At 39.5% G+C, this 21,114-nt stretch overlaps 5 protein-coding genes across 7 annotated transcripts; 1 reads left to right on the top strand and 4 right to left on the bottom strand.

Moving 5' to 3' along the window:
- The first annotated feature begins 274 nt into the window (after positions 1–274).
- On the top strand, positions 275–20,620 carry LOC132796188 (3-hydroxybenzoate transporter MhbT). Its single transcript, XM_060807265.1, has 4 exons — positions 275–381; positions 17,285–17,821; positions 18,653–19,306; positions 20,047–20,620. The coding sequence occupies exons 1-4, from the start codon at positions 339–341 to the stop codon at positions 20,403–20,405; spliced, it is 1,593 nt and encodes a 530-aa protein (XP_060663248.1). The 5' UTR covers positions 275–338; the 3' UTR covers positions 20,406–20,620.
- On the bottom strand, positions 4,746–9,041 carry LOC132796189 (protein prickle). Its single transcript, XM_060807266.1, has 2 exons — positions 8,740–9,041; positions 4,746–6,499 (listed from the first exon to the last, which is right to left on the bottom strand). Exons 1-2 carry the CDS (start codon positions 8,963–8,965, stop codon positions 5,547–5,549), a joined length of 1,179 nt encoding a protein of 392 aa, XP_060663249.1. The 5' UTR covers positions 8,966–9,041; the 3' UTR covers positions 4,746–5,546.
- Positions 6,410–15,385, bottom strand: LOC132796192 (uncharacterized). 2 transcript variants are annotated; one of them, XM_060807269.1, is made up of 2 exons: positions 14,796–15,384; positions 6,410–6,499 (listed from the first exon to the last, which is right to left on the bottom strand). In XM_060807269.1, the coding sequence occupies exon 1, from the start codon at positions 15,137–15,139 to the stop codon at positions 14,891–14,893; it is 249 nt and encodes an 82-aa protein (XP_060663252.1). In that variant the 5' UTR covers positions 15,140–15,384; the 3' UTR covers positions 6,410–6,499; positions 14,796–14,890. The 2 variants fall into 2 exon arrangements, with proteins under 2 accessions (XP_060663252.1, XP_060663253.1); XM_060807270.1 differs by having other exon boundaries at positions 6,413–6,502; positions 14,796–15,385.
- On the bottom strand, positions 6,411–17,138 carry LOC132795324 (uncharacterized). The gene is made up of 2 exons (XM_060805976.1): positions 16,854–17,138; positions 6,411–6,499 (listed from the first exon to the last, which is right to left on the bottom strand). Exon 1 carries the CDS (start codon positions 17,136–17,138, stop codon positions 16,878–16,880), a length of 261 nt encoding a protein of 86 aa, XP_060661959.1. The 3' UTR covers positions 6,411–6,499; positions 16,854–16,877.
- On the bottom strand, positions 6,422–13,357 carry LOC132796191 (uncharacterized). 2 transcript variants are annotated; one of them, XM_060807267.1, is made up of 2 exons: positions 12,793–13,356; positions 6,422–6,502 (listed from the first exon to the last, which is right to left on the bottom strand). In XM_060807267.1, the coding sequence occupies exon 1, from the start codon at positions 13,252–13,254 to the stop codon at positions 12,844–12,846; it is 411 nt and encodes a 136-aa protein (XP_060663250.1). In that variant the 5' UTR covers positions 13,255–13,356; the 3' UTR covers positions 6,422–6,502; positions 12,793–12,843. The 2 variants fall into 2 exon arrangements, with proteins under 2 accessions (XP_060663250.1, XP_060663251.1); XM_060807268.1 differs by lacking the exon at positions 6,422–6,502 and adding an exon at positions 12,483–12,721 and having other exon boundaries at positions 12,793–13,357.
- Positions 20,621–21,114: the final 494 nt, after the last annotated feature.

Genomic DNA, 21,114 nt, shown 5'->3' with positions numbered 1-21,114 from the left:
TATCCAGTGTTTTACGAGTTTCAGCATCAAAGAAGTATTATCATGGCTATAAGCACACAAGCACACATTTTGTTTTACAAAACCCAATTGTAATCGGTCTTTCTAATGATAGCCGAGTGTAAAGCATTACTTCAAGATAAAATTTGGTAAAAGAGGAGAAGTGACGTTCCCAGCATGCCAGTTGAATTTTGGCAGTGCCAGCAGTCGCATCAGTCGCATCTCCTCCAGTGTTAGCTGCCTATATACAAGATCCGATCTGATTCGACCGCTGAGCCTTTTCTCTTTTTTTTTTTTTAGAATTATTATTTTACTTATTTTTTTTTTCGTGTTTAACAAAAATGGATAATTCCGGCTATGTGATTGACTGCGAGCATGAATTCGGTGAGTTCTCTTTCTTAAAGTGACACAGCAAAAACGATTATTGAGTCTTAAAGTTGAAAGTGAAAACTGATAACAGATTTTCAAAAGCAACGCGTAAACATTTGCTTTACAAAGGGGCGTGTTTAATTGCCTCATAATTTGTTATATGACAGCAATTGACTTAGACTTATCTTTAATATCCATTTTGCTCTTGTGCCGTAAAAAAATATCTAAGAATAGTGTATCGTAAAGTGGCTTTGATTTATACATAAAGTCGCTGCAATAAACGTGATTACACGTTTATGCTTATGTTGATCAGCATAAACAGTCGTGTAGATCAAAGTATGATAAGGATACAATCTATCATTTCACTAGAAGATCGCACTTAAATGTCCAGATGGCATCTTTAAGTCAACTGAAGATTATATTCGCAATTTAAAATTGATTTAAATGGAGCGTGTATAACTTGAGGACAGCTGTAAACAAATAAAGAAGAATCGATAAAGGTCTTAGTAAATGTTCCAATAGTTCATATTAACCAAAGTGATTCACATTTTGCGCAGCCTGAAAGTATGCTACAAAAATGTTGTTTTCTACACTTTGCTGATTAGAAAACTGATCCTGACTCCGCCATTTTCTAACGTATTTTGGCCGGACTTGTTGCATTCGATTTATGGGATCGAATTCTATCGATTGACATCAAAAAATTATAGGGTTATCTAAGAATCCAACCCTTGTAAAATTTTGGCTTCGGGGCGCACAAAAAATCGTTATAAACAAAAAATTCACAATATCTCGAAAAGTTACCGGACGATTTGAATGTCATTTGGCTAGTTGTTAGCCTCATTAAATATAAATTGTTTGCCACTAATTTCATCCTGATCTTGCAAAGGACTTCTGAGATATGGCTACTTTTTTGTAAACAAAAAAATCCTTTTTTCTCAGCCGTTTGAAGGACTTTTAAGGATATTATTGTATACTTGATATCCTTCCATCAATATGTATCGATGTGGTAAAGGACATCCAAATAGTCCTTAAAATGGCCAAGTTACAGAGTATAATTTGAATTTCGGACCACTTTTACATGCCACCCCCCTTGAAAAATGTTTCGAAAATTTTATTAGTTGAATTCTGTAAATCCTTAAATGCAAATCTGTAGTGCTGGCATTTGTGAGCACAAAAATGCATTACCTTTTAAAATCCATCAAGATCCTGCCGAGTTGCAGCTATATTCACGATACCCATTCACCTGAGCGCATCCTCAAAGTATGCTACAAATTTAATTTTTGCTGCACATGTTTGATTCGAGTTTGTTAATTCATTAATGGCTATTCCGTTTACAAAATGGCAAGTTGTTGCAAGATTTTAAAGAATTTAGAAGGATATTCGACGGCAATACAAGCGACTTTTTTCTCTGCTCTGCGTTGAGTTTGCCAGACTGCAAGCCAACAGGTCGTATACGCGATTGCGATTGCTATTTGCACGCATAGCAATCAGCTTTTGTCAGCGAGCGCACGCTCAGTGATATTCGGATTTTTAGCAAAACATTTTGTACGTTATAACATTCTTTGCTTTATTGTTAACTGAATTAGAAGTTTGTATATTAGATTTGCTTGAATTTCAATATTAGTGAAAATAGGAAGAAGTTTAGCTTTATATAGTAAGAAAGTACTATGTGTATTGCTCTGCATTCCAACTTGTCGTATACTCATTGTAAGCGGCCTTCTTTAAATGGTAGAGAATTGGGAGTTTTTTATACCCGCTACCCATTGGGTAGAAGGGTATTATAACTTTGTGCCGGCAGGAAATGTATGTAACAGGTAGAAGGAGGCATCTCCGACCCTATAAAGTATATATATTCTTGATCAGCGTCAACAGCCGAGACGATATAGCCATGTCCGTCTGTCCGTCTGTGTGTCTGTGTGTCTGTCCGTCCGTCCGTATGAACACCTAGATCTCAGAGACTATAAGAGATAGAGCTATAATTTTTTTTCGACAACATTTGTTATGTTTGCACGCAGATCAAGTTTGTTTCAAATTTTTGCCACGCCCACTTCCGCCCCCGCAAAACAAAAAAATCGAATAACAAGCGTAATTTTAAAGCTAGAGTTCCGAGTTTTGGTATATATAATAGCTATTATAGTAGTTATGATTTCTGAAAATTTGGTTGCGATCAGATAAAAATTGTCGAAGTTATAAAAGAAATATTTTTGTATGGGCAAAAACGCCTACTTACTAGGGGTCTTAGTTGCTTTGGCTGACAATCTGGTATATTGTGCCGTCTATGGTATATTTTGAATGCGGTACTATGTCGATATACCAAATATACCATTTGGCATATTTTTAGTATTTTTGCAGTATATTCGGTATATTTTGAGAAAATACCGCAAATTATATTTATTTTATTCAAAATGGGTAGCGGGTATCTCACAGTCGAGTACACTCGACTGTAGCTTTCTTACTTGTTTTTTATATGTTGACCATTTTTCTATACTTACCTGTTAAAAAAAGCTCAGTGTAGTTTTTAAAGGATTTTTAAAATTCTTGAATGCCAATCAATAATCGTTACGAAAAGATGAATACTTCAAAAATGTACATTAGTGAAAATAACTTCTAACTTCATTATGACAAAATGAACCATTAACGCACAGTCCAAACCCCAATTTAACTAAACGAAACCACTAAATAAAATTTGACTAACAAGCATCGATGTTGTCTCTGATATTGACTTTCGGATAAGAAAGCCAACGCACTGAAAAACCGTCCAACTTATGGCCAGAGTTGCCAAAGGACATCGATAATGCACAAAACGCAAATGCACTTTCGTTGTTTAATCAACTTAAAAGTGACGCATTTCCAACTTCAGTAATTAGTTGTTGGCAATTACAAATTTCGTAGCGAATAAATCGATAGATTTCTTATTTTTTTTTGTTGGTTTTTTGTTCCAAGCAGTCGCTTGATGCGCCGCTGCAATTTTATTATTGATCTTCTAAGTACACGGTAGTATATGTATATGTAATATGCATATGTCCATCAGATTCAGATACAGGATACAATTTCTAGTATGTCATAAAGCCATATACTTTTAGTTATGTGGTACATTATCTCGTTCTATATATATTTCATTAACTGAATTGAGTAGGAGAGAGTGTGTATTGTGTATCTGAGATATCCATATATAGTATATAGTATGTATGTAGGTAGTATGTCAGTATGTACGTATGTATGTTTCAGTATTTTCTTGGTATGTTCAATTTCAATTCTCAATTCTCAATTCTCGAAAAAAAATGCTCATGCGGTTTGCAGTTCCTTTATCCTTTATCCATTATCCTTATGAGTGGAGTGTGCCACAGCAGAATGCATTGTATAGTTTTTCATTTTATAGGGTATATACGAGTATGCTTCATATATGTATATATAGATATAGTATGTATCTAGAATGTTTATATGTGAATGTGTGTGTATGTGTGTGTATTTGCAATTCGTCATGCAATACGAAATAATCAAGAGAGAGAATAAAACAACTAAAGATTGAAATACATTTCGAGATGCTCTCACGCTCAACATTTTGTTTTGTTAACTGTCACAGTTTTATGTTGTTTGAAAACGTTTTTGTGAATATTTTTTGTGTTTTTTTTTGGTGTCGTGTGACGCGCCGATTTGTATCTACTAAACATATGTATGTCTGCTACATATTGTATATAAAAAATCCCATTTGGAAATAATTATTGTATGTTTAAAAATCTATTTCAAAACTGTACTAAAATTTCGAAAACATTTCCGATTTGTTTTTTTTTTTTTGGTTTTTCTTCCTTTTCGATCACTTAAGATTATGTTGAACATTATTTTGTTTGCACGTGTCGTGTCACGTGGCATTATTATCGTGCTACTCACAAAAATTTGCTACATAGGAGTACGATTATATATATATATATATATAAATATTTTAAAAATGATCCAAATCGAATGCTATTCAAATCTTAACATAATTTCAAATTCAATTTCATTCACTTTGTTTTTTGTTAATATTTAATATTTTTGTTTTGTTTACCGTGCTATTCACAAAAATGTCTATATAAAAAATGTTTTGAACAATTCGAAAAATCTATTAATAAATTGAACTGAATTTCGATTCGTATTTCGTATTTTTTTTTGTAATATTGTTGTCAATCACATTTTTATTTTATTCAAAAAAAAACAACCAACAACATTAATATCGAATATGTATATATACGATATATAGATGTAGATATACAATATAATTTCTATGTAGTTGTCGAGTGCCGTGCACTTCTGTTGTTGTTGTATGTACAAATACCATATAACTGATATATACGCAATATCTGATCAATCTAATAATATGTCGTGTTCATGTATCATGCATATTTCTTCTTTTTTTTTTTTTTTCTTTTCAAGCTGAACCCGCTCGCAATTGTGAGTGTGTGTGTGTGTGTGTGTGTGTGTTCATGCAGATGCCGTGTGAGAGTATTTGGATAATTATGTTTGTGGGACTAGAGTTAACTAATTTATTCATCGTATATATGTATATATTTGTAGTATTTATTGTAGTTGGTGTAGCATTCGCTAGCTGCCTTTAAAGCAGTGTCCTAGGTGGGGTGTTGTTGCTTGCTGCCGCTGCTGTGTGAGTGACGCTCTATATAATAATTATTATAATTGTTATTTGTTTGTGGAGTGGGTCCCGTATAGGTACATCGTTGTACGATCTATCGCTGTACCTAGCTATCGTTTAACTATCGTGTATGCAGTGAATGCTCTCGCCGTGCTCTCTAGCTCTTGCTCTTGCTCTCTCTCTTTCTTTTTAGCTCTGTAGTAAGTAGTAGTCGAGTATACAAAGTTGTATTTTGCTCCGCTCTCTCTTTCTCTATCTTTCTCTTTATCTTCCTCTCTATCTTTCTTTATATATTATGATATATGTCGGTAACAATTGAAGCCGTCTTGTTTTATGCTTTCTTGTGTGTGTGTGTGTTGTACTAGGTGCAGATCAAAGCAGATCTCTTCATCGACTGATAACTGATTACAACTGTCGTGCTTATGTGTGTGTGTGTGTTTGTGGTGATATGACAGAGTTCGAGTCCTGCTAAACTACATACAAATCTTTGGCCAACGTTGTACAAAAAAAACAAACATACGAAAAACACAAAACCGAAAGTAAATTCACTTCACATTTACTTCTCGAAGATGAGCTCGCCGGTGAGAAAGGGATTGAGATATGTCTGCGCATCGTAACCCGATACGGTTGCTGTTGTGGTGCGACGACGCGCCTGCGCACCACCGCCACCGCCACCGCCGTTGCCACCGCCACCGCCTCCGCCACCGCTACCCCGACGCTCGCCATGCACATGACTGTGACTGTGGTGCATGGGACGCTTCTCACTGTTGCTGGGACTCAGTATCAATGGGATGGGCATCGAGGTGTATAGCTGCAACTGCGGCTGTTGCACTATCGTGCCCGCTGCCGGATTCAGCGGTGTATCCATGTAGCCATGTGGCGTTGCTGGCGTCGCTTGCTCCCCGCCCAAAGCGAACGCTGCTGCTCCCGCTGCTGCTGATGTTGTCGATGCTAATGATGAGCTGCCAATGAGGGGCTTCTTTTGGCCACTGACACCGCCACCGCCACCGCCACCGCCACGTGATCGATGATGCTTGTAGTGGCCACGATGTGTCTTACGCTTCAGATGCATCATGCTCATCGCATTCATATCTCCTGGTGGCGATGTGTCCAACACAATGGGCATGTGATGTGGCGACGGTGGCACCGCAGCAGCTGCCACATCCATATTGACAGCGGGTGACTCGAGTCGAAAGGCTGACGAATCGCTGTGATTCTGTTGTGATAATGACGATGCGCCGGGTGACAGCAGCTTCTTGAGTGGATCACGCGAATGGGGATGCGGATGTGCTTGGATTATGGTCGCTGTGGCGAACACCTCCTGGAAGCGATTGCTTGCCTCCAGCTGTTGCAGCTGCAGATGCTGCTTCTGCAGGAATTGCTGACGCTGCTGCTGCAGATGGTTGAGGATGCGATATTGATCGAGGATGTGCCTGTAGAACTGCTCCGCGGTGACTTCCGATGAGTTGAGTAGGCGTATGGCTATTTTTTCGGGTATCACAATCTTATCTACTAAACGAGAAAAGAAAAGAATGTGTAAATCAAATTAGCTCATTCAAAGAAAGCAAACCGCAATTTGAATGTGACTTGAAGCTGATAATCTGTTGTAATTAATTTACTAGAAATATGCCAAGAAGAAACTTTTCACAAAGTTTTGCGCACTTTTCAAAGTTTCTTCATTTGCAAGTATTTATTCGACTGCGAGATACTCTCACTGATAACTTCGTGTAAATTATTATTTTCATTTGAATTTAAAACAGGTTTGCTGTTGATGCAATTTAAAATATTTTTATACCCGCTACCCATAGGGTAGAAGGGTATTATAACTTTGTGCCGGCAGGAAATGTATGTAACAGGTAGAAGGAGGCATCTCCGACCCTGTAAAGTATATATATTCTTGATCAGCGTCAACAGCCGAGACGATATAGCCATGTCCGTCTGTCCGTCTGTCCGTCTGTGTGTCTGTCCGTCTGTGTGTCCGTCCGTCTGTCCGTATGAACACCTAGATCTCAGAGACTATAAGAGATAGAGCTATAATTTTTTTTCGACAGCATTTGTTATGTTTGCACGCAGATCAAGTTTGTTTCAAATTTTTGCCACGCCCACTTCCGCCCCCGCGAATCAAAAAAATCGAATAACAAGCGTAATTTTAAAGCTAGAGTTACGAATTTTGGTATATACAATAATAACTATAGTAGTTATGATTCCTAAAAATTATTAAAGAAATACTTTTGTATGGGCAAAAGCGCCTACTTACTAGGGTCTGAGTTGCTTTGGCCGACAATTTGGTACATTGTGCCGTCTATGGTATATATATATACTATATCGATATACCAAATATACCATTTGGTATATTTTTAGTATTTTTGCAGTATATTCGGTATATTTTGAAAATGAAACCGCAATATTTTGCTTTTATTAAAAATGGGTAGCGGGTATCTCACAGTCGAGCACACTCGACTGTAGCTTTCTTACTTGTTCAACCTAAAGTTAGCTGAATACGATTCTGATGAATTTCTGATCGCATTAAAACTTAATCCAATCAAAGAGAGAATTTTGTACATGGCTTTTCAACCAAGTTTGAATTTCATTTAAAGTACCGTAAAAGTAGAATAATAAATCTTGTTAAGCACATGACTACGCTATATTCATATGTATAATATGCAACTTGCATTGCTCTAGCTCTTCAAGTTTTTTAAATAAAGGTGTGCAAACAAGCGGACGGACAGCGCGACGGACGTCTGGCAGTAGTAATTGGATTACACATTCTTCTACATGCAAAGCTTTAAGTTCGACAAAAGACATTTTGAGAACCAAAAGGAAAAGAAACGTAACGAAACGAAACGAAAGGAAAAGAAAAGTTTTAGTTCGTTTTATTTGACACCCATTGTTTTGCGAGTGGAAAACTTATCAAAAGGTAATTAATTATCATGGCATGCTGCAAGGCATTTCAATAGATTGAATGGCAGTTGAAAAGGAGCCAGGATATGAATGCAATGAGTGCTCATTGTGTGGGTGTATGTGTGTGTGTGTGTGTGTGTGTGTGTGTGTGTGTGTGTGTGTGTGTGTGTGTGTGTGTGTGTGAGTGAGTGTGTGTGTCGCTTGAACTGGTTTCGAGTGCTCGGTAAATTTGCAGTCGCTGAACCAATTTCATGGTTAGTGACAATGCGTTTATTGAACCGCAAAAGCCAAGCCAAGCAGATTACACACACAAGCGTATATATATATATATATGACTATATATATGTGTGTGTGCATGTAGTATGAGATAGCCCATTGACCTAATTTCGAGTTGATTTACTGAAACTGAAAAGCGACTACAAGCAGAAACTTCGACGCCCTTCCGGTATGAAGAGCCGACGGCGTGCGCCCCTAAAAAAAAAACCGACACCCCAAAAACGAGCCGACATGTTCCGAGTCGTTTACCGTTATATTGTTAGCCCCCCATCGCAAAAAGGGAGCGCTGCAAGTGGAAAGAGTGGAAAGGAAAGAGTGTGCAATTTAGCCTAGTTCTATGTTATGTGTGTGTGTGTGTGTTTTGTTGTTGGTGTTTGTCCCAGTTTGATTTAGCGGTCCGGCCTTAATGGCCAGCAGTTGACCACATGCCACCCTCGCTCCCCGATTCCTTCCCCTACCCCTTCACATAGTTTTAAGGGAGTTGCTAGTTAGGGTCACCGCAACCAGAATGTTGCAAAAGTATGAACATTCTTTACAGACGCCGTTCGTCGTTTGTCCCCATGAAAACTTACCGCACTGATTGGCCTTGGTAACAAAGGGTCGTATGGTCGGATCCCATATGAATATATAATACAGCGACAGCATGATGGCCGCCAATGAGACGCACAGCACATAGACGGCAACGGTGAGGATGCGGATGACCTTACGGTTGCTCTGCTGCGGCTGATAGCAACGGCTTATTGTCTCCGTGGGCGGCAGTTTCACTTTCTCCTCCAGCGAATTGACTTTGGAATTCATTTTCGCTGTGTGCGCCTCCGCTTAATAACAATATGTTTTGTGTAATTTACAATTAACTTGTTTAACGTTGTTTGTTATTCTTACGCTTCTCTTCGATTTGCTTTTTTTTTGATTCTCAAAACTTTTGATTTGGTTTCAATTGAATTTCAACTCAATGGGCTTGTTTGATTGTGCTCCTTTTATTTGCTTGAGTTGTGTGTTTGTTTAAGCACTTTCCTCTTTGATATGTTCAACTTTGTTGTTATTGTTGTTGTTGTTGTTGTTCGTATTGTTATTGTTGTGGCAGTGTTGCAACTTTAGTCTAATTGTAATTATACGAGTATGTGGTACATAAATGCAATATTTCTTGTAGTTTTGTAGCTGCTATTATTATTATTATTATTGTTATTGTTATGCTTATCAATATTATTGTTATTGTGACGCGTGGCTCTCTCTTTCTTTCTCTGTGTCTCTCACTCTCTCTTTCACACACTCTTCAAACTGTTTACAGTTGCAGAGTCACTGTGCTGTGCATACAAAACGCTGCCAACCGACGCGTCGAGCGAATGCAAGCCAAATGACGCCCCAACGCAAAAAAGCTTCAGCCAAAAGCAGAGCCAGAGCCTTTCTGCTGCTGCTGCCGTCGTTGCTGTCGTTGCTGTTGCTGTTGCTGCTGCTGTTGCTGCCAGCGATGCCGTTGGCTCCTGCATCGGCATCGGCATCAACATCGCTCTTCGGCTGCTGTTCGCTTCGTCGGCTGCAGCCTTCGTGTTGCTGCCTGGCTGCCTTCCAGACCTCCCTTTGTCCCAGAACGATCGTCAGCCTTAAATCGTTGCTGCTTGCTGCTCTTTTCGGTATTTTCGCATATAATTTCATTCATAAAATGCCTGTTTACACCACACCCGCCTGTTACGGCTGCTGTTGCTGATGATGTTTGCTGGCTGTTGTTGTTCCGTTTCATTTGCATACACATTTTCATCGTTGGCCTGTGAGCAATGCTGTGTCGGCGTTGCATACAACCGCAGCTGGCACGCGCCGCTGGCATTTTGCACAAATAAACAGGCAACAACAGCAAAGGAGACGGCGACGGCACGTCGGCACGTCTTGCTGCGGCCTGTCACACTGCGTTTTTATGTGTCAAGAGCGAGCTGCCCGCCCACACACACACACACACACACACACACACACATACACAGCCAGTCAACTAGTCATCCAGTGAGTCAGAAAATCGCTGAAAACTGCGCGCCCGAAACATTTCCAATTCCCCAATTTCCAAACAATTCACTCTACGCCCACGTTAAGTTATTCGCATATCCAAATGCAAATGCAATAATGCAAGCAATAAAATTGAAAACAACATCAATCAATTTGCCAAACACACACACACACACACACACACACTTGCACACTTGCACACATAAGACGTACAAAATCATGGCCAAACATTCATGCAAATGCAGTTTTTTGTTGTTGTTGGCGCAAAAATTGCATTGCTAAATGCCGTTGCATCTTCATTCCTAATGTTCGTATCGCGTGACCATGCCCAGGCGCAACCTTCGCAAGAGGCGTCGCGAAGGACATCAGAGGGCAATGCAAGTGACTTTTGTTGCTGTTGCTGCTGCTGTTGTTGTTGTTGTTGTTGTTGCGCCTTTTGCTTGGCCAACTTTCGCTGTTCGCCGAGTCCTCCACCTGCATCTGTTTCTGTTTCAGTTTCTGCTTTTGCACCTGCGCTGCTTTATTGCTTTTTCCTTTCCCCTTTTTTGCGTTGTATGCAAAACATTTTTTTTTTTTGCATCGGGTTTGCCAGACTGCCAGCCAACAGGTCGTATACGCGATTGCGAATGCAATTTGCACGCATAGCAAGCAGCTTTTGTTAGTAAACGCAAGCTCAGTGATATTCGGATGTGTGGCAACAAAATTGTTGATCACATTCTTTGCTTATATATTAAATTTGTTTGAAATTCAAATCTATCAGACATGAAAATTCAAGTTTTTAAAGTCTTTGTGTTCGGTTGTAACTAAGATTATTGCTTTTCATGCTAACAAGTCGTATACGCGTTGCAATCGCAATTTACACGCGAAGCAAGCAGCTTCAGTTAGCGCAAGCTCATTGCTATACAACTATAGCAACAAGCTTTATTTCTATGTTAATTAGTATTTTAGAATTTTAGTTTCTGAAGGAATTAGCTTAAAGATGTTTTGCTGTATTTATGTGTATAAAATAGTTAAAAAAGTTATACATAATAAATTTGCTTAGCTTCCTTAACTTATTTGATTGAAAGAAGTGCACACATTTGTATTTTTGAGCAGAAAATTATAATTTTTAAAGCAAAAGTAAGCCTCAAAGGCAACCAACTTTACAGAGTAGCGTCTTGTTGGGCAATTTTCACGCCAGGCTCGGCAAAAACTCTTACTTGTTTTCTATTTCGATTCGGCAAATCGTTCGTCGCTGGTCGTTCGCTCCTTGTTGGACTGGAGGTTAATAATCTGCAACTAGGTCACTAGGACAACGAAGCGAGTGCAGCTGAAAACTGAGCGAGCGACACAACGACAACGACAACGACAACGACAATGAGAGCGAGAGCGAGAGAGAAAGTGTACGGGCAACGGCTTGGACTACGAGCGATTTGCAACGTTGGCCATTGATTTTGTTGTATAAGCTTTACCCACACTTACACACACACATGGTCGGACACACACATTCATCATGTTAGCTCACTAGAATGTAGGCCAAACACGCATACACGCCCATTTCCAGTGCTTGCACCCTCATTTCATCCCCATCCCCGCATTCCCAATCGCAACCACGACCCCAAAGGGCAGTTGGACGAGTAGCGACTGCAACATTGTTTTAAAATGGCCCTCAAGGAGTCTTCGCTGCCGTCGCAGGTGGCGCCTCCTTGGACAAAAAAACAACAACAACACCAGCAATAACAACAAGCACATTCAGTAAACAACAATAAAACAAGAAGAAGCATGTGCAATAAAAGTTGTGCTGAAATCGAAATTTCGCTTGCCAAACATTTGCACATCGTACAATTTTGGCATAACAAACAATGCTGCCAAAGAGAAATATTAAAAAGGGAAAACACATCTTAAAGCATGTACATAAAATAGTACATGAAGTGACTTTTAAAGTAGTCGACTGCATATTTGAATAACACAAAATCACTTGCAATTTATGACATGACTTTGCTCGGTAGATTGCAAAATCATGTTCGTAGTTGTAGGGAAGATAGTGAGATTTTTGGCTATACCGATAAGCTTACTTATCTGTGAGTTAAAACATGTTTTGAAGTTGGCCTTAAATATAATATTTATTTGTTCGTTTCTGTTTAATAATGCAATACGATTTGCTGGAGACTAAGTACCAAAAATACCAAAAACTTTTATTATTCCTATACATATTTCTTTCTTTACTTTATGCACATATTCAAGAATTGTTTTTTCCTCATTCTTCTAGAAATATGCTGAATTATAAAATCCAGTTTCAAAGAAGTAGTGAAATATTAATATATTAAAATAATCATTACCTTTTTTTATATTTTTATTTTTGTGTCAAGAAAACTGCTAAGCATTAATTTAATTATATTACAATACCAAAATACCTCTCTTCTTACCTATAAATTTGGTTTCTTTTATACTTTTCTGTATTACGAAATTTGCAAAATGATAATTAGTTGGTATCTAAATCATATTTTTTCATGAAGAATTATTTCCAAATACTTTTATGCTCTTTCCTCTAGAAATATTTTCGAATTGTACTAGAATTAATATCTTTCAAGTATAGATTATAGAAAATCATTTAAGTTTCTTGTTTGCATAATGGAATATTTTTCATTGCTTACCATAAACATGGTCGAATATTGCACAGGGAATCTTTAGCTAAGTGTGAAGTACTAGCCAAATGCTGGGGATTTCTTTTGTCCCTTGAAGACGGGCGGCATACGCGAATCCCAGAAGAAAATGTGATAGATGGACAAGAAGAAGCCCAGACAACAGAGACCGCACAGATAGACGACGATGACAAAGTAACGGGCTAAGCGCTCCGAGCAAGTTGGCTCCGCAAACACAATATCCTCGAGTTGCGGCGACTTTGGCACATAGGAATATGTGGATCGACGCGGTGTTCCGCTGCTGGCCAAACGCACACTTCGTGCGCTTCTCGCAGACTGTTGACGTGGCTGTTGTTGTTGCTGTTGTTGTTGTTGTTGCGGTGGTTGTTCTTCTTCCCTAACATTGGAGCCAATGAGATTGACGATTTTGGCCAAATTGGCAGCAGCTGCCGCCGAGCTAGCATCGGCGGACATGCTGAACGCGTTTAGGTTCTAATCTCAGTATCAAAAACCTGGCACTTGGCACTTGGCACTTGGCAGCTAGTAGCTGGCCTGCCTTGCTTTACAGCGCACCGATTACTGATTTCATTGCATTGACGCTGACGTCGATTAAATCAAAATCGGATGGCGTCGCGACGCCAAATGCATGACGCAAGCCAGACTAAATTACTTCGATGCGGAGGCGGGGTCACGAATGTGAAGGAGGAGGAGGTGAAGGCGGCGGCCTCTTGTGGAGGTGCCGATATGAGGTGGACAAACCAACTCTGCGATTTAGTGGAACGTGCAAAAGCGGATTAGTTTTGTGCGTGTCTGTCAACTTTTGATATTAGCCCCGGATGCAGACAACCTCCCCACAATACACACAGTCTGTCCCTTCGCTATCTAGTCTGCTCATTTTCACAGTTTGCCTAGCTCTCCAGTCCATCAAGCATACGTTGTTCGGCAAGTCTGCCGTGTCTGAATGTGCGCCTCGTCCGCCTAATTTCCGAGTTCTCCTCTAGTTGCATAGTTCTTCTATTTACTTTCTGCTTTGCTCCCTTGTCTGTAGTCTCTTTGTCTATCTGGTCCCCCCTGTTTGAGTGTCCGGACTGTCAATTGTATTCTCCCTCGATTCCCTATTCCCCAAACCGCCTAGATTCCCCGCCTGATTTGTCGCTTTGTGAACCTGTGCTCCGTGGAAATCCCTGACTGTATATTCACCCTGTTCACTTAATTCCTTAGTCTCTCTAGTTCCATAGTTCGTCTATTTACTTGCTACCTAATTCCCCCCTAAGTCTATCTGGTCTCCCTTCTCGTATTGTTTTCCCCCTGTTTAATACTTGAATTCTCCTTACTTCTAGTCATCTATTTCCACCGTCCTTCTAGTTTCTTAGGATGCCCCTAATCTCCCTCTGCGATTGTTCTCCCGGACAGTCAATTCATATAATCTCCCTAATTCCTCAGTCGCTCTGGTTCTTCAGCATGTCATCCTTAGTCTCGTTCCTTAGTCTATCAGGTCTCCCTCTCCGATTGTTTTCCTAGACTGTTTAAGTCTTGAATTCACTTTACTTCCCCAGTCCTCTTGCAGCTCCCTTAATCCATCTAGTTCCCCTGTTTCTTAGGCTACCCGTAGTCTCCCTTTGTGATTGTTCTCCTCTCCCTGACAGTTAATCCATATTGTCTCTCTGATTCCCCAGTCCCTCTCTTCAGTATGTCTAAACCCCTCTTAGTCCCGTTCCTTAGACTACTTGGTTTTCCAGTACCTCTAGCTCCACAATTCTCATGTCTGCTTTTTTATTAGCTCTATCATCTATCCTCATAGTCTGCCTATTCCGCCGTTTGCCGAGTTCACCTCCCATGTTCTTAGTTTCCAAAACTAGGGAGACCTTTACATAAAACCGCATCTTACACCCCATTCTCCGACCATACAGCAGGTATTGCATTACGCCTAGTAGGCCTAAATTAATCCGCATAGTTAGCAGAAAGCGTGAGATAGCACAAGGCCCTGACCTGTGGCAACAAAATACAACACTCACCCGATTGGTTTCGTTACTGATGGCATATGATAGGGTCCGCTCTCCGTTTCTCGCTCTCTTTCTCTCTCTCTCTCTCTCTTTCTCTCACGTGCTGTCTAACCAATTGGATGCGTATGCTTGAACACGGGAAGTGGCGGCATGCGAGAGTCCCAAATGAATAAATAGTAAACGGCCAGGGTTAGACCCATGCCACTGACGCCTCCCATGTAGAGCATTAAGGTGAGTAGACGAAAGGTTTTTGATTCGAAGAAATCGTGTGATTTTGGAACTTGAATTTCTTCGTCCTTTGCCTCATTGACCACGGCGGCCAGACTCGATAATGTGATGCCCGATGGAGCCGACATAGCAATGCTGTTACAATTATTTTGAATTTGCTAACTGTGGCGTATACGTAATATTCGCAACTAGCGAGCACTTGTCACACTTGCAACACCGAACACCGAACAACCAAAAACCGAAATGCCAAACGAAAACAAACAAAACAAATACCGTTCGAATGAGCGGTCTTCCACGGCTCTGTGTCTCTGGAGGCGTACTGAATTGGCGCCGGACTTTGTCAATAGACCGTTGTGCACGTTGGCCACAATTTTCCGTATTTGCCACATTTGTTGCATGGTCTTTGGTCTTTGCATTCTCCTCGGCGTGTTGATTTCTGTATTTTGCGGGTTCTTTATGGCTGCTTTCAGTTGTTGTTGCCGCCGTTGTTTCTGCTCGAACGAAAGCACCGAGTGGCGAGGCATGCTCGAAAAGCAGGCAGCGTCTTGGCCGCGACGTTAATAAGATTCGACGATTCCCAAACCCCCTCCCAAATCCCATCTCTCAACCCAACTAGCTATCTGTCTCATTAGCCACCTTCCCTTCTCCCATTGTAACCATTCCTTGGCGTGCCCTCATCACGTGCTCACTTCTTTAGCCACTTGACCTGGTTTGATTTGTTGTCAACGTCGTCGCATCGTCATTTGTTATTGTGTTCTTTTGTTGTGACTCGTTGCACGCTGCACTTGCACCCTAGCAAGGTATACCCAACAAGCAGAAGTTAAAGGTTGCCTTATCTAACAAATTGTAGCATACTTTTCAGAGTCACCTGATTGCCTTATGCAGCGAGGAGATTAATCTGCTCTTCGTGCTATGCCAACATTTAATATTTTTACAAAAATTATAATTAAAATTCGAAAACGAAGTCTTAATTCAAATGTTTATGCACTAATTAAAGTTTGAATATGTAAATTGCACAATTACTTCTCATTAATTTATATTTTCAAAATCAATTAGGATAATTTATTAGCATTTTTAATATATTTAACTGCTATAAACTATTGAGCATAGCTTTCAAATTTGATATTATTAAAAACAATCAAAAGAATGCTCTAATATTATTATTTAAATCACCATTGAGTAATTTAATAATCATCTATAAATTATAGTATACTTTTAAGAGTCGCGTCCTTTCCTTTTTAATAAGTCTAAGAAATTGGCCAGTTATTGTGTTGATGCCATAAAACTAATTTTCTAATACTTATATAGCATAGTTTACTTCCTAGTGAATTATTCTAAAACTTATTTAGCAATTTCTATTTCTGCTTCTACTTTTCTACTTCAATTTTCTTTACTACCAAGCAATTTTAGTAATTATATAGAAACTTGTATTTTCTAAATTATTTGTTAAGGAAGTATTTTTAATATTAACATATATTATTGAAGTTTTTGATATTCATATCTTTTGCAATAAGGCGAAACTTTTATCCCTAAAATCACAGATATTACTTTCTTCAAATAAGTTCATAGAAATACTTGATCTAAGCATTTTTGAGAATATTTCTGATTAGTTAAATAATTTAGATATAATATTATTTGAGAGTCTGTTTTCGTTTTGTTCTAAGACAGGGTGCTCGCGAGTCGAGTTGCCTCTGCTGTTGTTTACCCCAATGAGGCATTGGCAAATCCAATTAGACATGAGCTCGGATGTTTTGCTACACGTTGGGGGCGTGATTGTGGGTGTTATGTGCTGGGGATTTGAGAGGTGAGAGGTGGCTGGGGGAGGCACATGAATTGACTCACCTGGTTCACTGATTCAGCTGCACTTCATTGGTACTCGTGCACCTTTTGCACCGGATGACCGCCAATTGAGACGGGGAACTTGAGATGAATGTCCGGCATGCGTGAATCGAAAAAGATGAGATAGTAGAAGGCCAAAACCATGCCCAGGCCACTGATGCCGCCCACATAGATGAAGAGCGAGAGCAGACGAAATGTTTGCGACTCAAAGAACGCCGACGGTGGCTGCTCCTTGGGCAGACGGACATCGTCCGACAACGGTTCCGTCGACTTGGCCGATGTGGCCATCACTGCTGTTGTGAAGCTGCTGCATCTGGTTGCTGCTGCTCTTATGACGATTGCCAATTATGCAAATTACAAAATCCATTTAATGCAAGCCGACATCTTGATTGACTTTGATTGACAATAAAAACTTTTTTTGATTCTTTTCGCAGGCAATGGCAACGGCAACGGCAACGCAGAGAAATGCCAAACGAAACCCGCTCAGAAGGAATACAGCTTTGAGGAGGCCATCACACTGACAGGTGTCGGCAGGTTTCACCTTAAGCTGCTGCTCATCTGCGGCCTGTGCTTCATGGCCGTCATGGTCGAGATTATGGGCGTCAGTCTCATAATGCCGCTGGTCAAATGCGATCTACAGTCGACGCTCGAACAGCAGGGATTGCTCGCCTCAGCCGGTTTCCTTGGCGTTGTGCTCAGCTCACATGCCATGGGTTTTCTAGCCGATACGTGGGGACGTGTTGCCACATTGCGCTATGCGATGATGTTCAGTGCCATCAGTTCGATTGTCTCCGCATTCTCGGTTAACATCTGGATGCTAATCGTTTGTCGCTTCCTCACCGGCTTCTTCATCTCCGGTGGCCAGGCGTGTGTGTTTAGTCTGTGTGGCGAGTTCCATGGCAGCAAATCGCGAGTGCGTCACGTTACGTTGCTTTCCTGCTTCATGTGCATCGCCATGATGTTTGCACCAGGTATGTGAATCATTTAAGACTTTCAACATTATAGCATCTGACTCTGTATGCTGTTTATATTCACCTTCTGAAATACAATTTGAATTTTTTATGAATATGGAAACTAAATAAATTGAGATATTTTCAAATATGTGTGTGAATTTGTATGATAATAGAAGAAAACAAATTTTGCTCCTTTTCTGCAAGTGCATTTCTGAACTGATTATTACAAATTAATTGAAATTGTATTACGCATGAAATCATAAATAACATATAGTATAAAAAGTAAAACTGCTATAGTCGACTGTGAAATACCCGTTTTCCATTTAGTGCAGTATTATTCTTAAAATAGACCAAGTAAATATACCAAAAAATACTAAAATATACCGAATGCTATATTAGGCATATCTATATACTTTTATATTCAAAATATACCAGATCGTCAATCAAACTAACTAATTAAGTCCTGAGAGCAGCAACCACATAAAACTTTAATTTTAAGTAGGAAAGTCGAGTGTGCTTGACTGTGAGATACTCGCAACCCATATTTAATCGAAACAAAACGTAAAATATATATTTAAAAAGAATACTAAAATATACCGAATACTATATTTGGTATATCGATATACTTTTACATACAAAATATACCAGATAATCAACCATAATAATCAATTAAGCCCCGATAGCGGCAGATATTTTCTATCACATCAAATTATTTCTCAAAAAACTACTAAGAGTTTGATCTGAAGCAAGTATAAAATGCTCAATAATTTACGCACAAGTTGTTTAGCTAATAATTAATAATTAAGCTAAAAAAAATCAGCTGTTAATCATATTCTTTTTTCTTTGCAGCTGTGGCCATTGGCATCCTTCCGCTACAGCTGGACTTCTCGCTCTTTAGCATGGCATTCGGTTCGTGGCGTGTCTTTCTCATTGCCGATGTCTCCATTACGCTGTTGGCCCTGTGCGGCCTTCACTTGCTGCCGGAGACACCAAAGTATCAGCTGGTGCAAGGTCACCTGGCGGAGGCATTGCAAACGATGCGCTACATTTACGCACAGAACTCGGGGCAATCAGAAGCGGATTTTCCCGTGGAACGCTTGGCTCAACAGAGCGGCGGAGCGAGTCTGTCGAGTGTGCATGGTTTCTGGGATGCAGTGCGTCTCATTTGGCATCAGACTGTGCCACTTTTCTATAAGTCACGTATCGCGCACACTTTGAACATCTGCCTGATGCAGTTCTTGATCTATGGCGTGGCGCAGGGCATCTTCATGTGGTTCCCAACCATACTCAATGAACTGGGCAAGGAGACGTCACAAGGATCGCTGCTCTGCACCGTTCTGCAGAGCTTTAGCACAGCTCCCGATGCGCCAGTTGATGGTGTCTGCATTGTGAATCCCGATATTAGCACCTACCAAGTGATGATCACAATTGGCGCCGCTTTCACAGTGATTTACCTCATATTTGCCTACACCATCGATTATATTGGCAAGCGCAATCTGATCAGTGAGTATGCGATCAACATTGCAATAATGTTTAATTGCGATTCAAGATTACTTTCGCCTGACGTTGAATTTTATCATCAACAACTAATTGCTAATGTTAGTTTTCGTTTTGCACGTGAACGTTTTAAAAAGCATTTTACGATTTCTTTCATCACATGCAAACTATTTTTTAAAATCTTCTGCAATTTGGAAGACTTAAAGCGGGTCTCTTAAGTCTCTCGAATTTAACACCATCAAATTTATTTAGCACTTCTATCCTTCGATCTGCATTAGTTTGCTTTAAAAGACTCTATATTAGAATATAAAATGATGGACAATATCAGTAAGCCACAAAATAATACAATATTAAAGTTTATTAATAGGAAATTGTTATGAGCGATCAAAAGTAAAGGGTCTATTACAGTCAAATCTTGAGCAAAGTTTTCTTACTTTTTGAAATTTGAGGACTGCTATTTTTATGGTGATAGGGATCTATCATATAAATTTTAATTTTAACTCTATAATTCTTTTGATATTTTCACAATATTAAACTATGCCTTATACCTTCATTAGTACACTACTTGAATCTAGACGAAGTCTATCTTCGCTTGGCTAATCACTTGGCTAATTTTTACAGCGCTTTCAATTTCTCAGCGTTTTAAATTGAATCTTAAAGCGATTGATAGAAATTGCAATTAGTGTCATTATTAAACGATCTATATAAATCTTATTCTCTCTCTCTCGCTCTTTTCCACTTTACAGTTATATGGATGATATTGACCATGATCTTTTTGATATTGTTGCACTTTATCACAACGTCTGTCCTAGTGATTATAGGCCTGACGATCGTCATGGCTATCGGCAACTGCGGCGGTTTGGTCAGCACCATCGCAATGGAATTCTATCCGACACAGATCAATGCGATGGGCATGTGCTTCATCATGATGATTGGACGCCTGGGCGCCGTGGTGGGCAGCAATGTAATTGGTCGTCTGTTGTTCAGCAGCTGTGACATCACCTTCTGGACATTGCTTGGCTTGGTGCTCCTGCTCAGCTGTATGTCATATTTTCTACCCGATCAGTCCCAATCGAAGATTCGGTTTCGGATTAGTTCAAAGTAAATTGTATTCTGTAGATTCTATTCTAAGTTGTGCCAGAAATTGCATTTTTTTTTGTTAGATTTATACAATCTTAACTTAAGCCGCAAAGAAACTAATTTAAATCGAGATAAAACAAACAATTGACCTAATTTACAAGGCGATTTTATTTATGATTATATATGATTAAAAAATAGTTTTTATAAATATTTCAGAAAAAAACAAGTATAGCATATAAGTTATTCTAGCTATTGAGTTACTATCTTTGTTAGAAGTAAATAAATATTTTATTATAAATTGCGAGCTGTTCAACTCACTTTGCATTCAATTTCAATTTTTTGTGTTGTTAAAGAACTGCGACCTTGGTCTAGTTTTGACAACATTGCAGTACAGTAAATTCCGCAAATTTCCCATAAATCCGCAAATGTGGAGCAAAAAAACCAAAACAAACAGTATTAGATGATTTCTGCATAAAACGGGAATGTGAATGGGAACGGGAACGGGACCGGGAATGGAAATGGAAACGGGATTGGAAATGGAGACGACTTGGGGAACAAGAGCAGTTGCATTGGAAATGGATTAAGTAAATGTTTGTGCTCATTTCTATTGCAGTTGTTGCTATTGTTGTCAATGTTGTTGATGTCGTAGTTGCAGTTGTCGTTGTTGCTCTTGCTCTTGCTGCCATTGCCGTTGTTGCTGCTGCTGCTGCTGCTGGTGTAGCTGCATTAACATT

This window comes from Drosophila nasuta, chromosome X (assembly GCF_023558535.2).
Source record: "Drosophila nasuta strain 15112-1781.00 chromosome X, ASM2355853v1, whole genome shotgun sequence".
NCBI lineage: Eukaryota > Metazoa > Arthropoda > Insecta > Diptera > Drosophilidae > Drosophila > Drosophila nasuta.
This window is presented reverse-complemented; position numbering and strand designations above follow the sequence as displayed.

Bases quoted from the DNA above. Each gene is read 5' to 3' on its own strand.
- LOC132796189 (XM_060807266.1), bottom strand. From the start codon at position 8,965: ATGAATTCCAAAGTCAATTCGCTGGAGGAGAAAGTGAAACTGCCGCCC. The intron at 6,500-8,739 runs GTAAGTTTTCAT...CTCGTTTAGTAG, and splicing joins TACCAAGGCCAATCAGTGCG to ATAAGATTGTGATACCCGAA.
- LOC132796191 (XM_060807268.1), bottom strand. From the start codon at position 13,254: ATGTCCGCCGATGCTAGCTCGGCGGCAGCTGCTGCCAATTTGGCCAAA.
- LOC132796192 (XM_060807270.1), bottom strand. From the start codon at position 15,139: ATGTCGGCTCCATCGGGCATCACATTATCGAGTCTGGCCGCCGTGGTC.
- LOC132795324 (XM_060805976.1), bottom strand. From the start codon at position 17,138: ATGGCCACATCGGCCAAGTCGACGGAACCGTTGTCGGACGATGTCCGT.
- LOC132796188 (XM_060807265.1), top strand. From the start codon at position 339: ATGGATAATTCCGGCTATGTGATTGACTGCGAGCATGAATTCG. The intron at 382-17,284 runs GTGAGTTCTCTT...TTCTTTTCGCAG, and splicing joins TGACTGCGAGCATGAATTCG to GCAATGGCAACGGCAACGGC. The intron at 17,822-18,652 runs GTATGTGAATCA...TTTTCTTTGCAG, and splicing joins CGCCATGATGTTTGCACCAG to CTGTGGCCATTGGCATCCTT.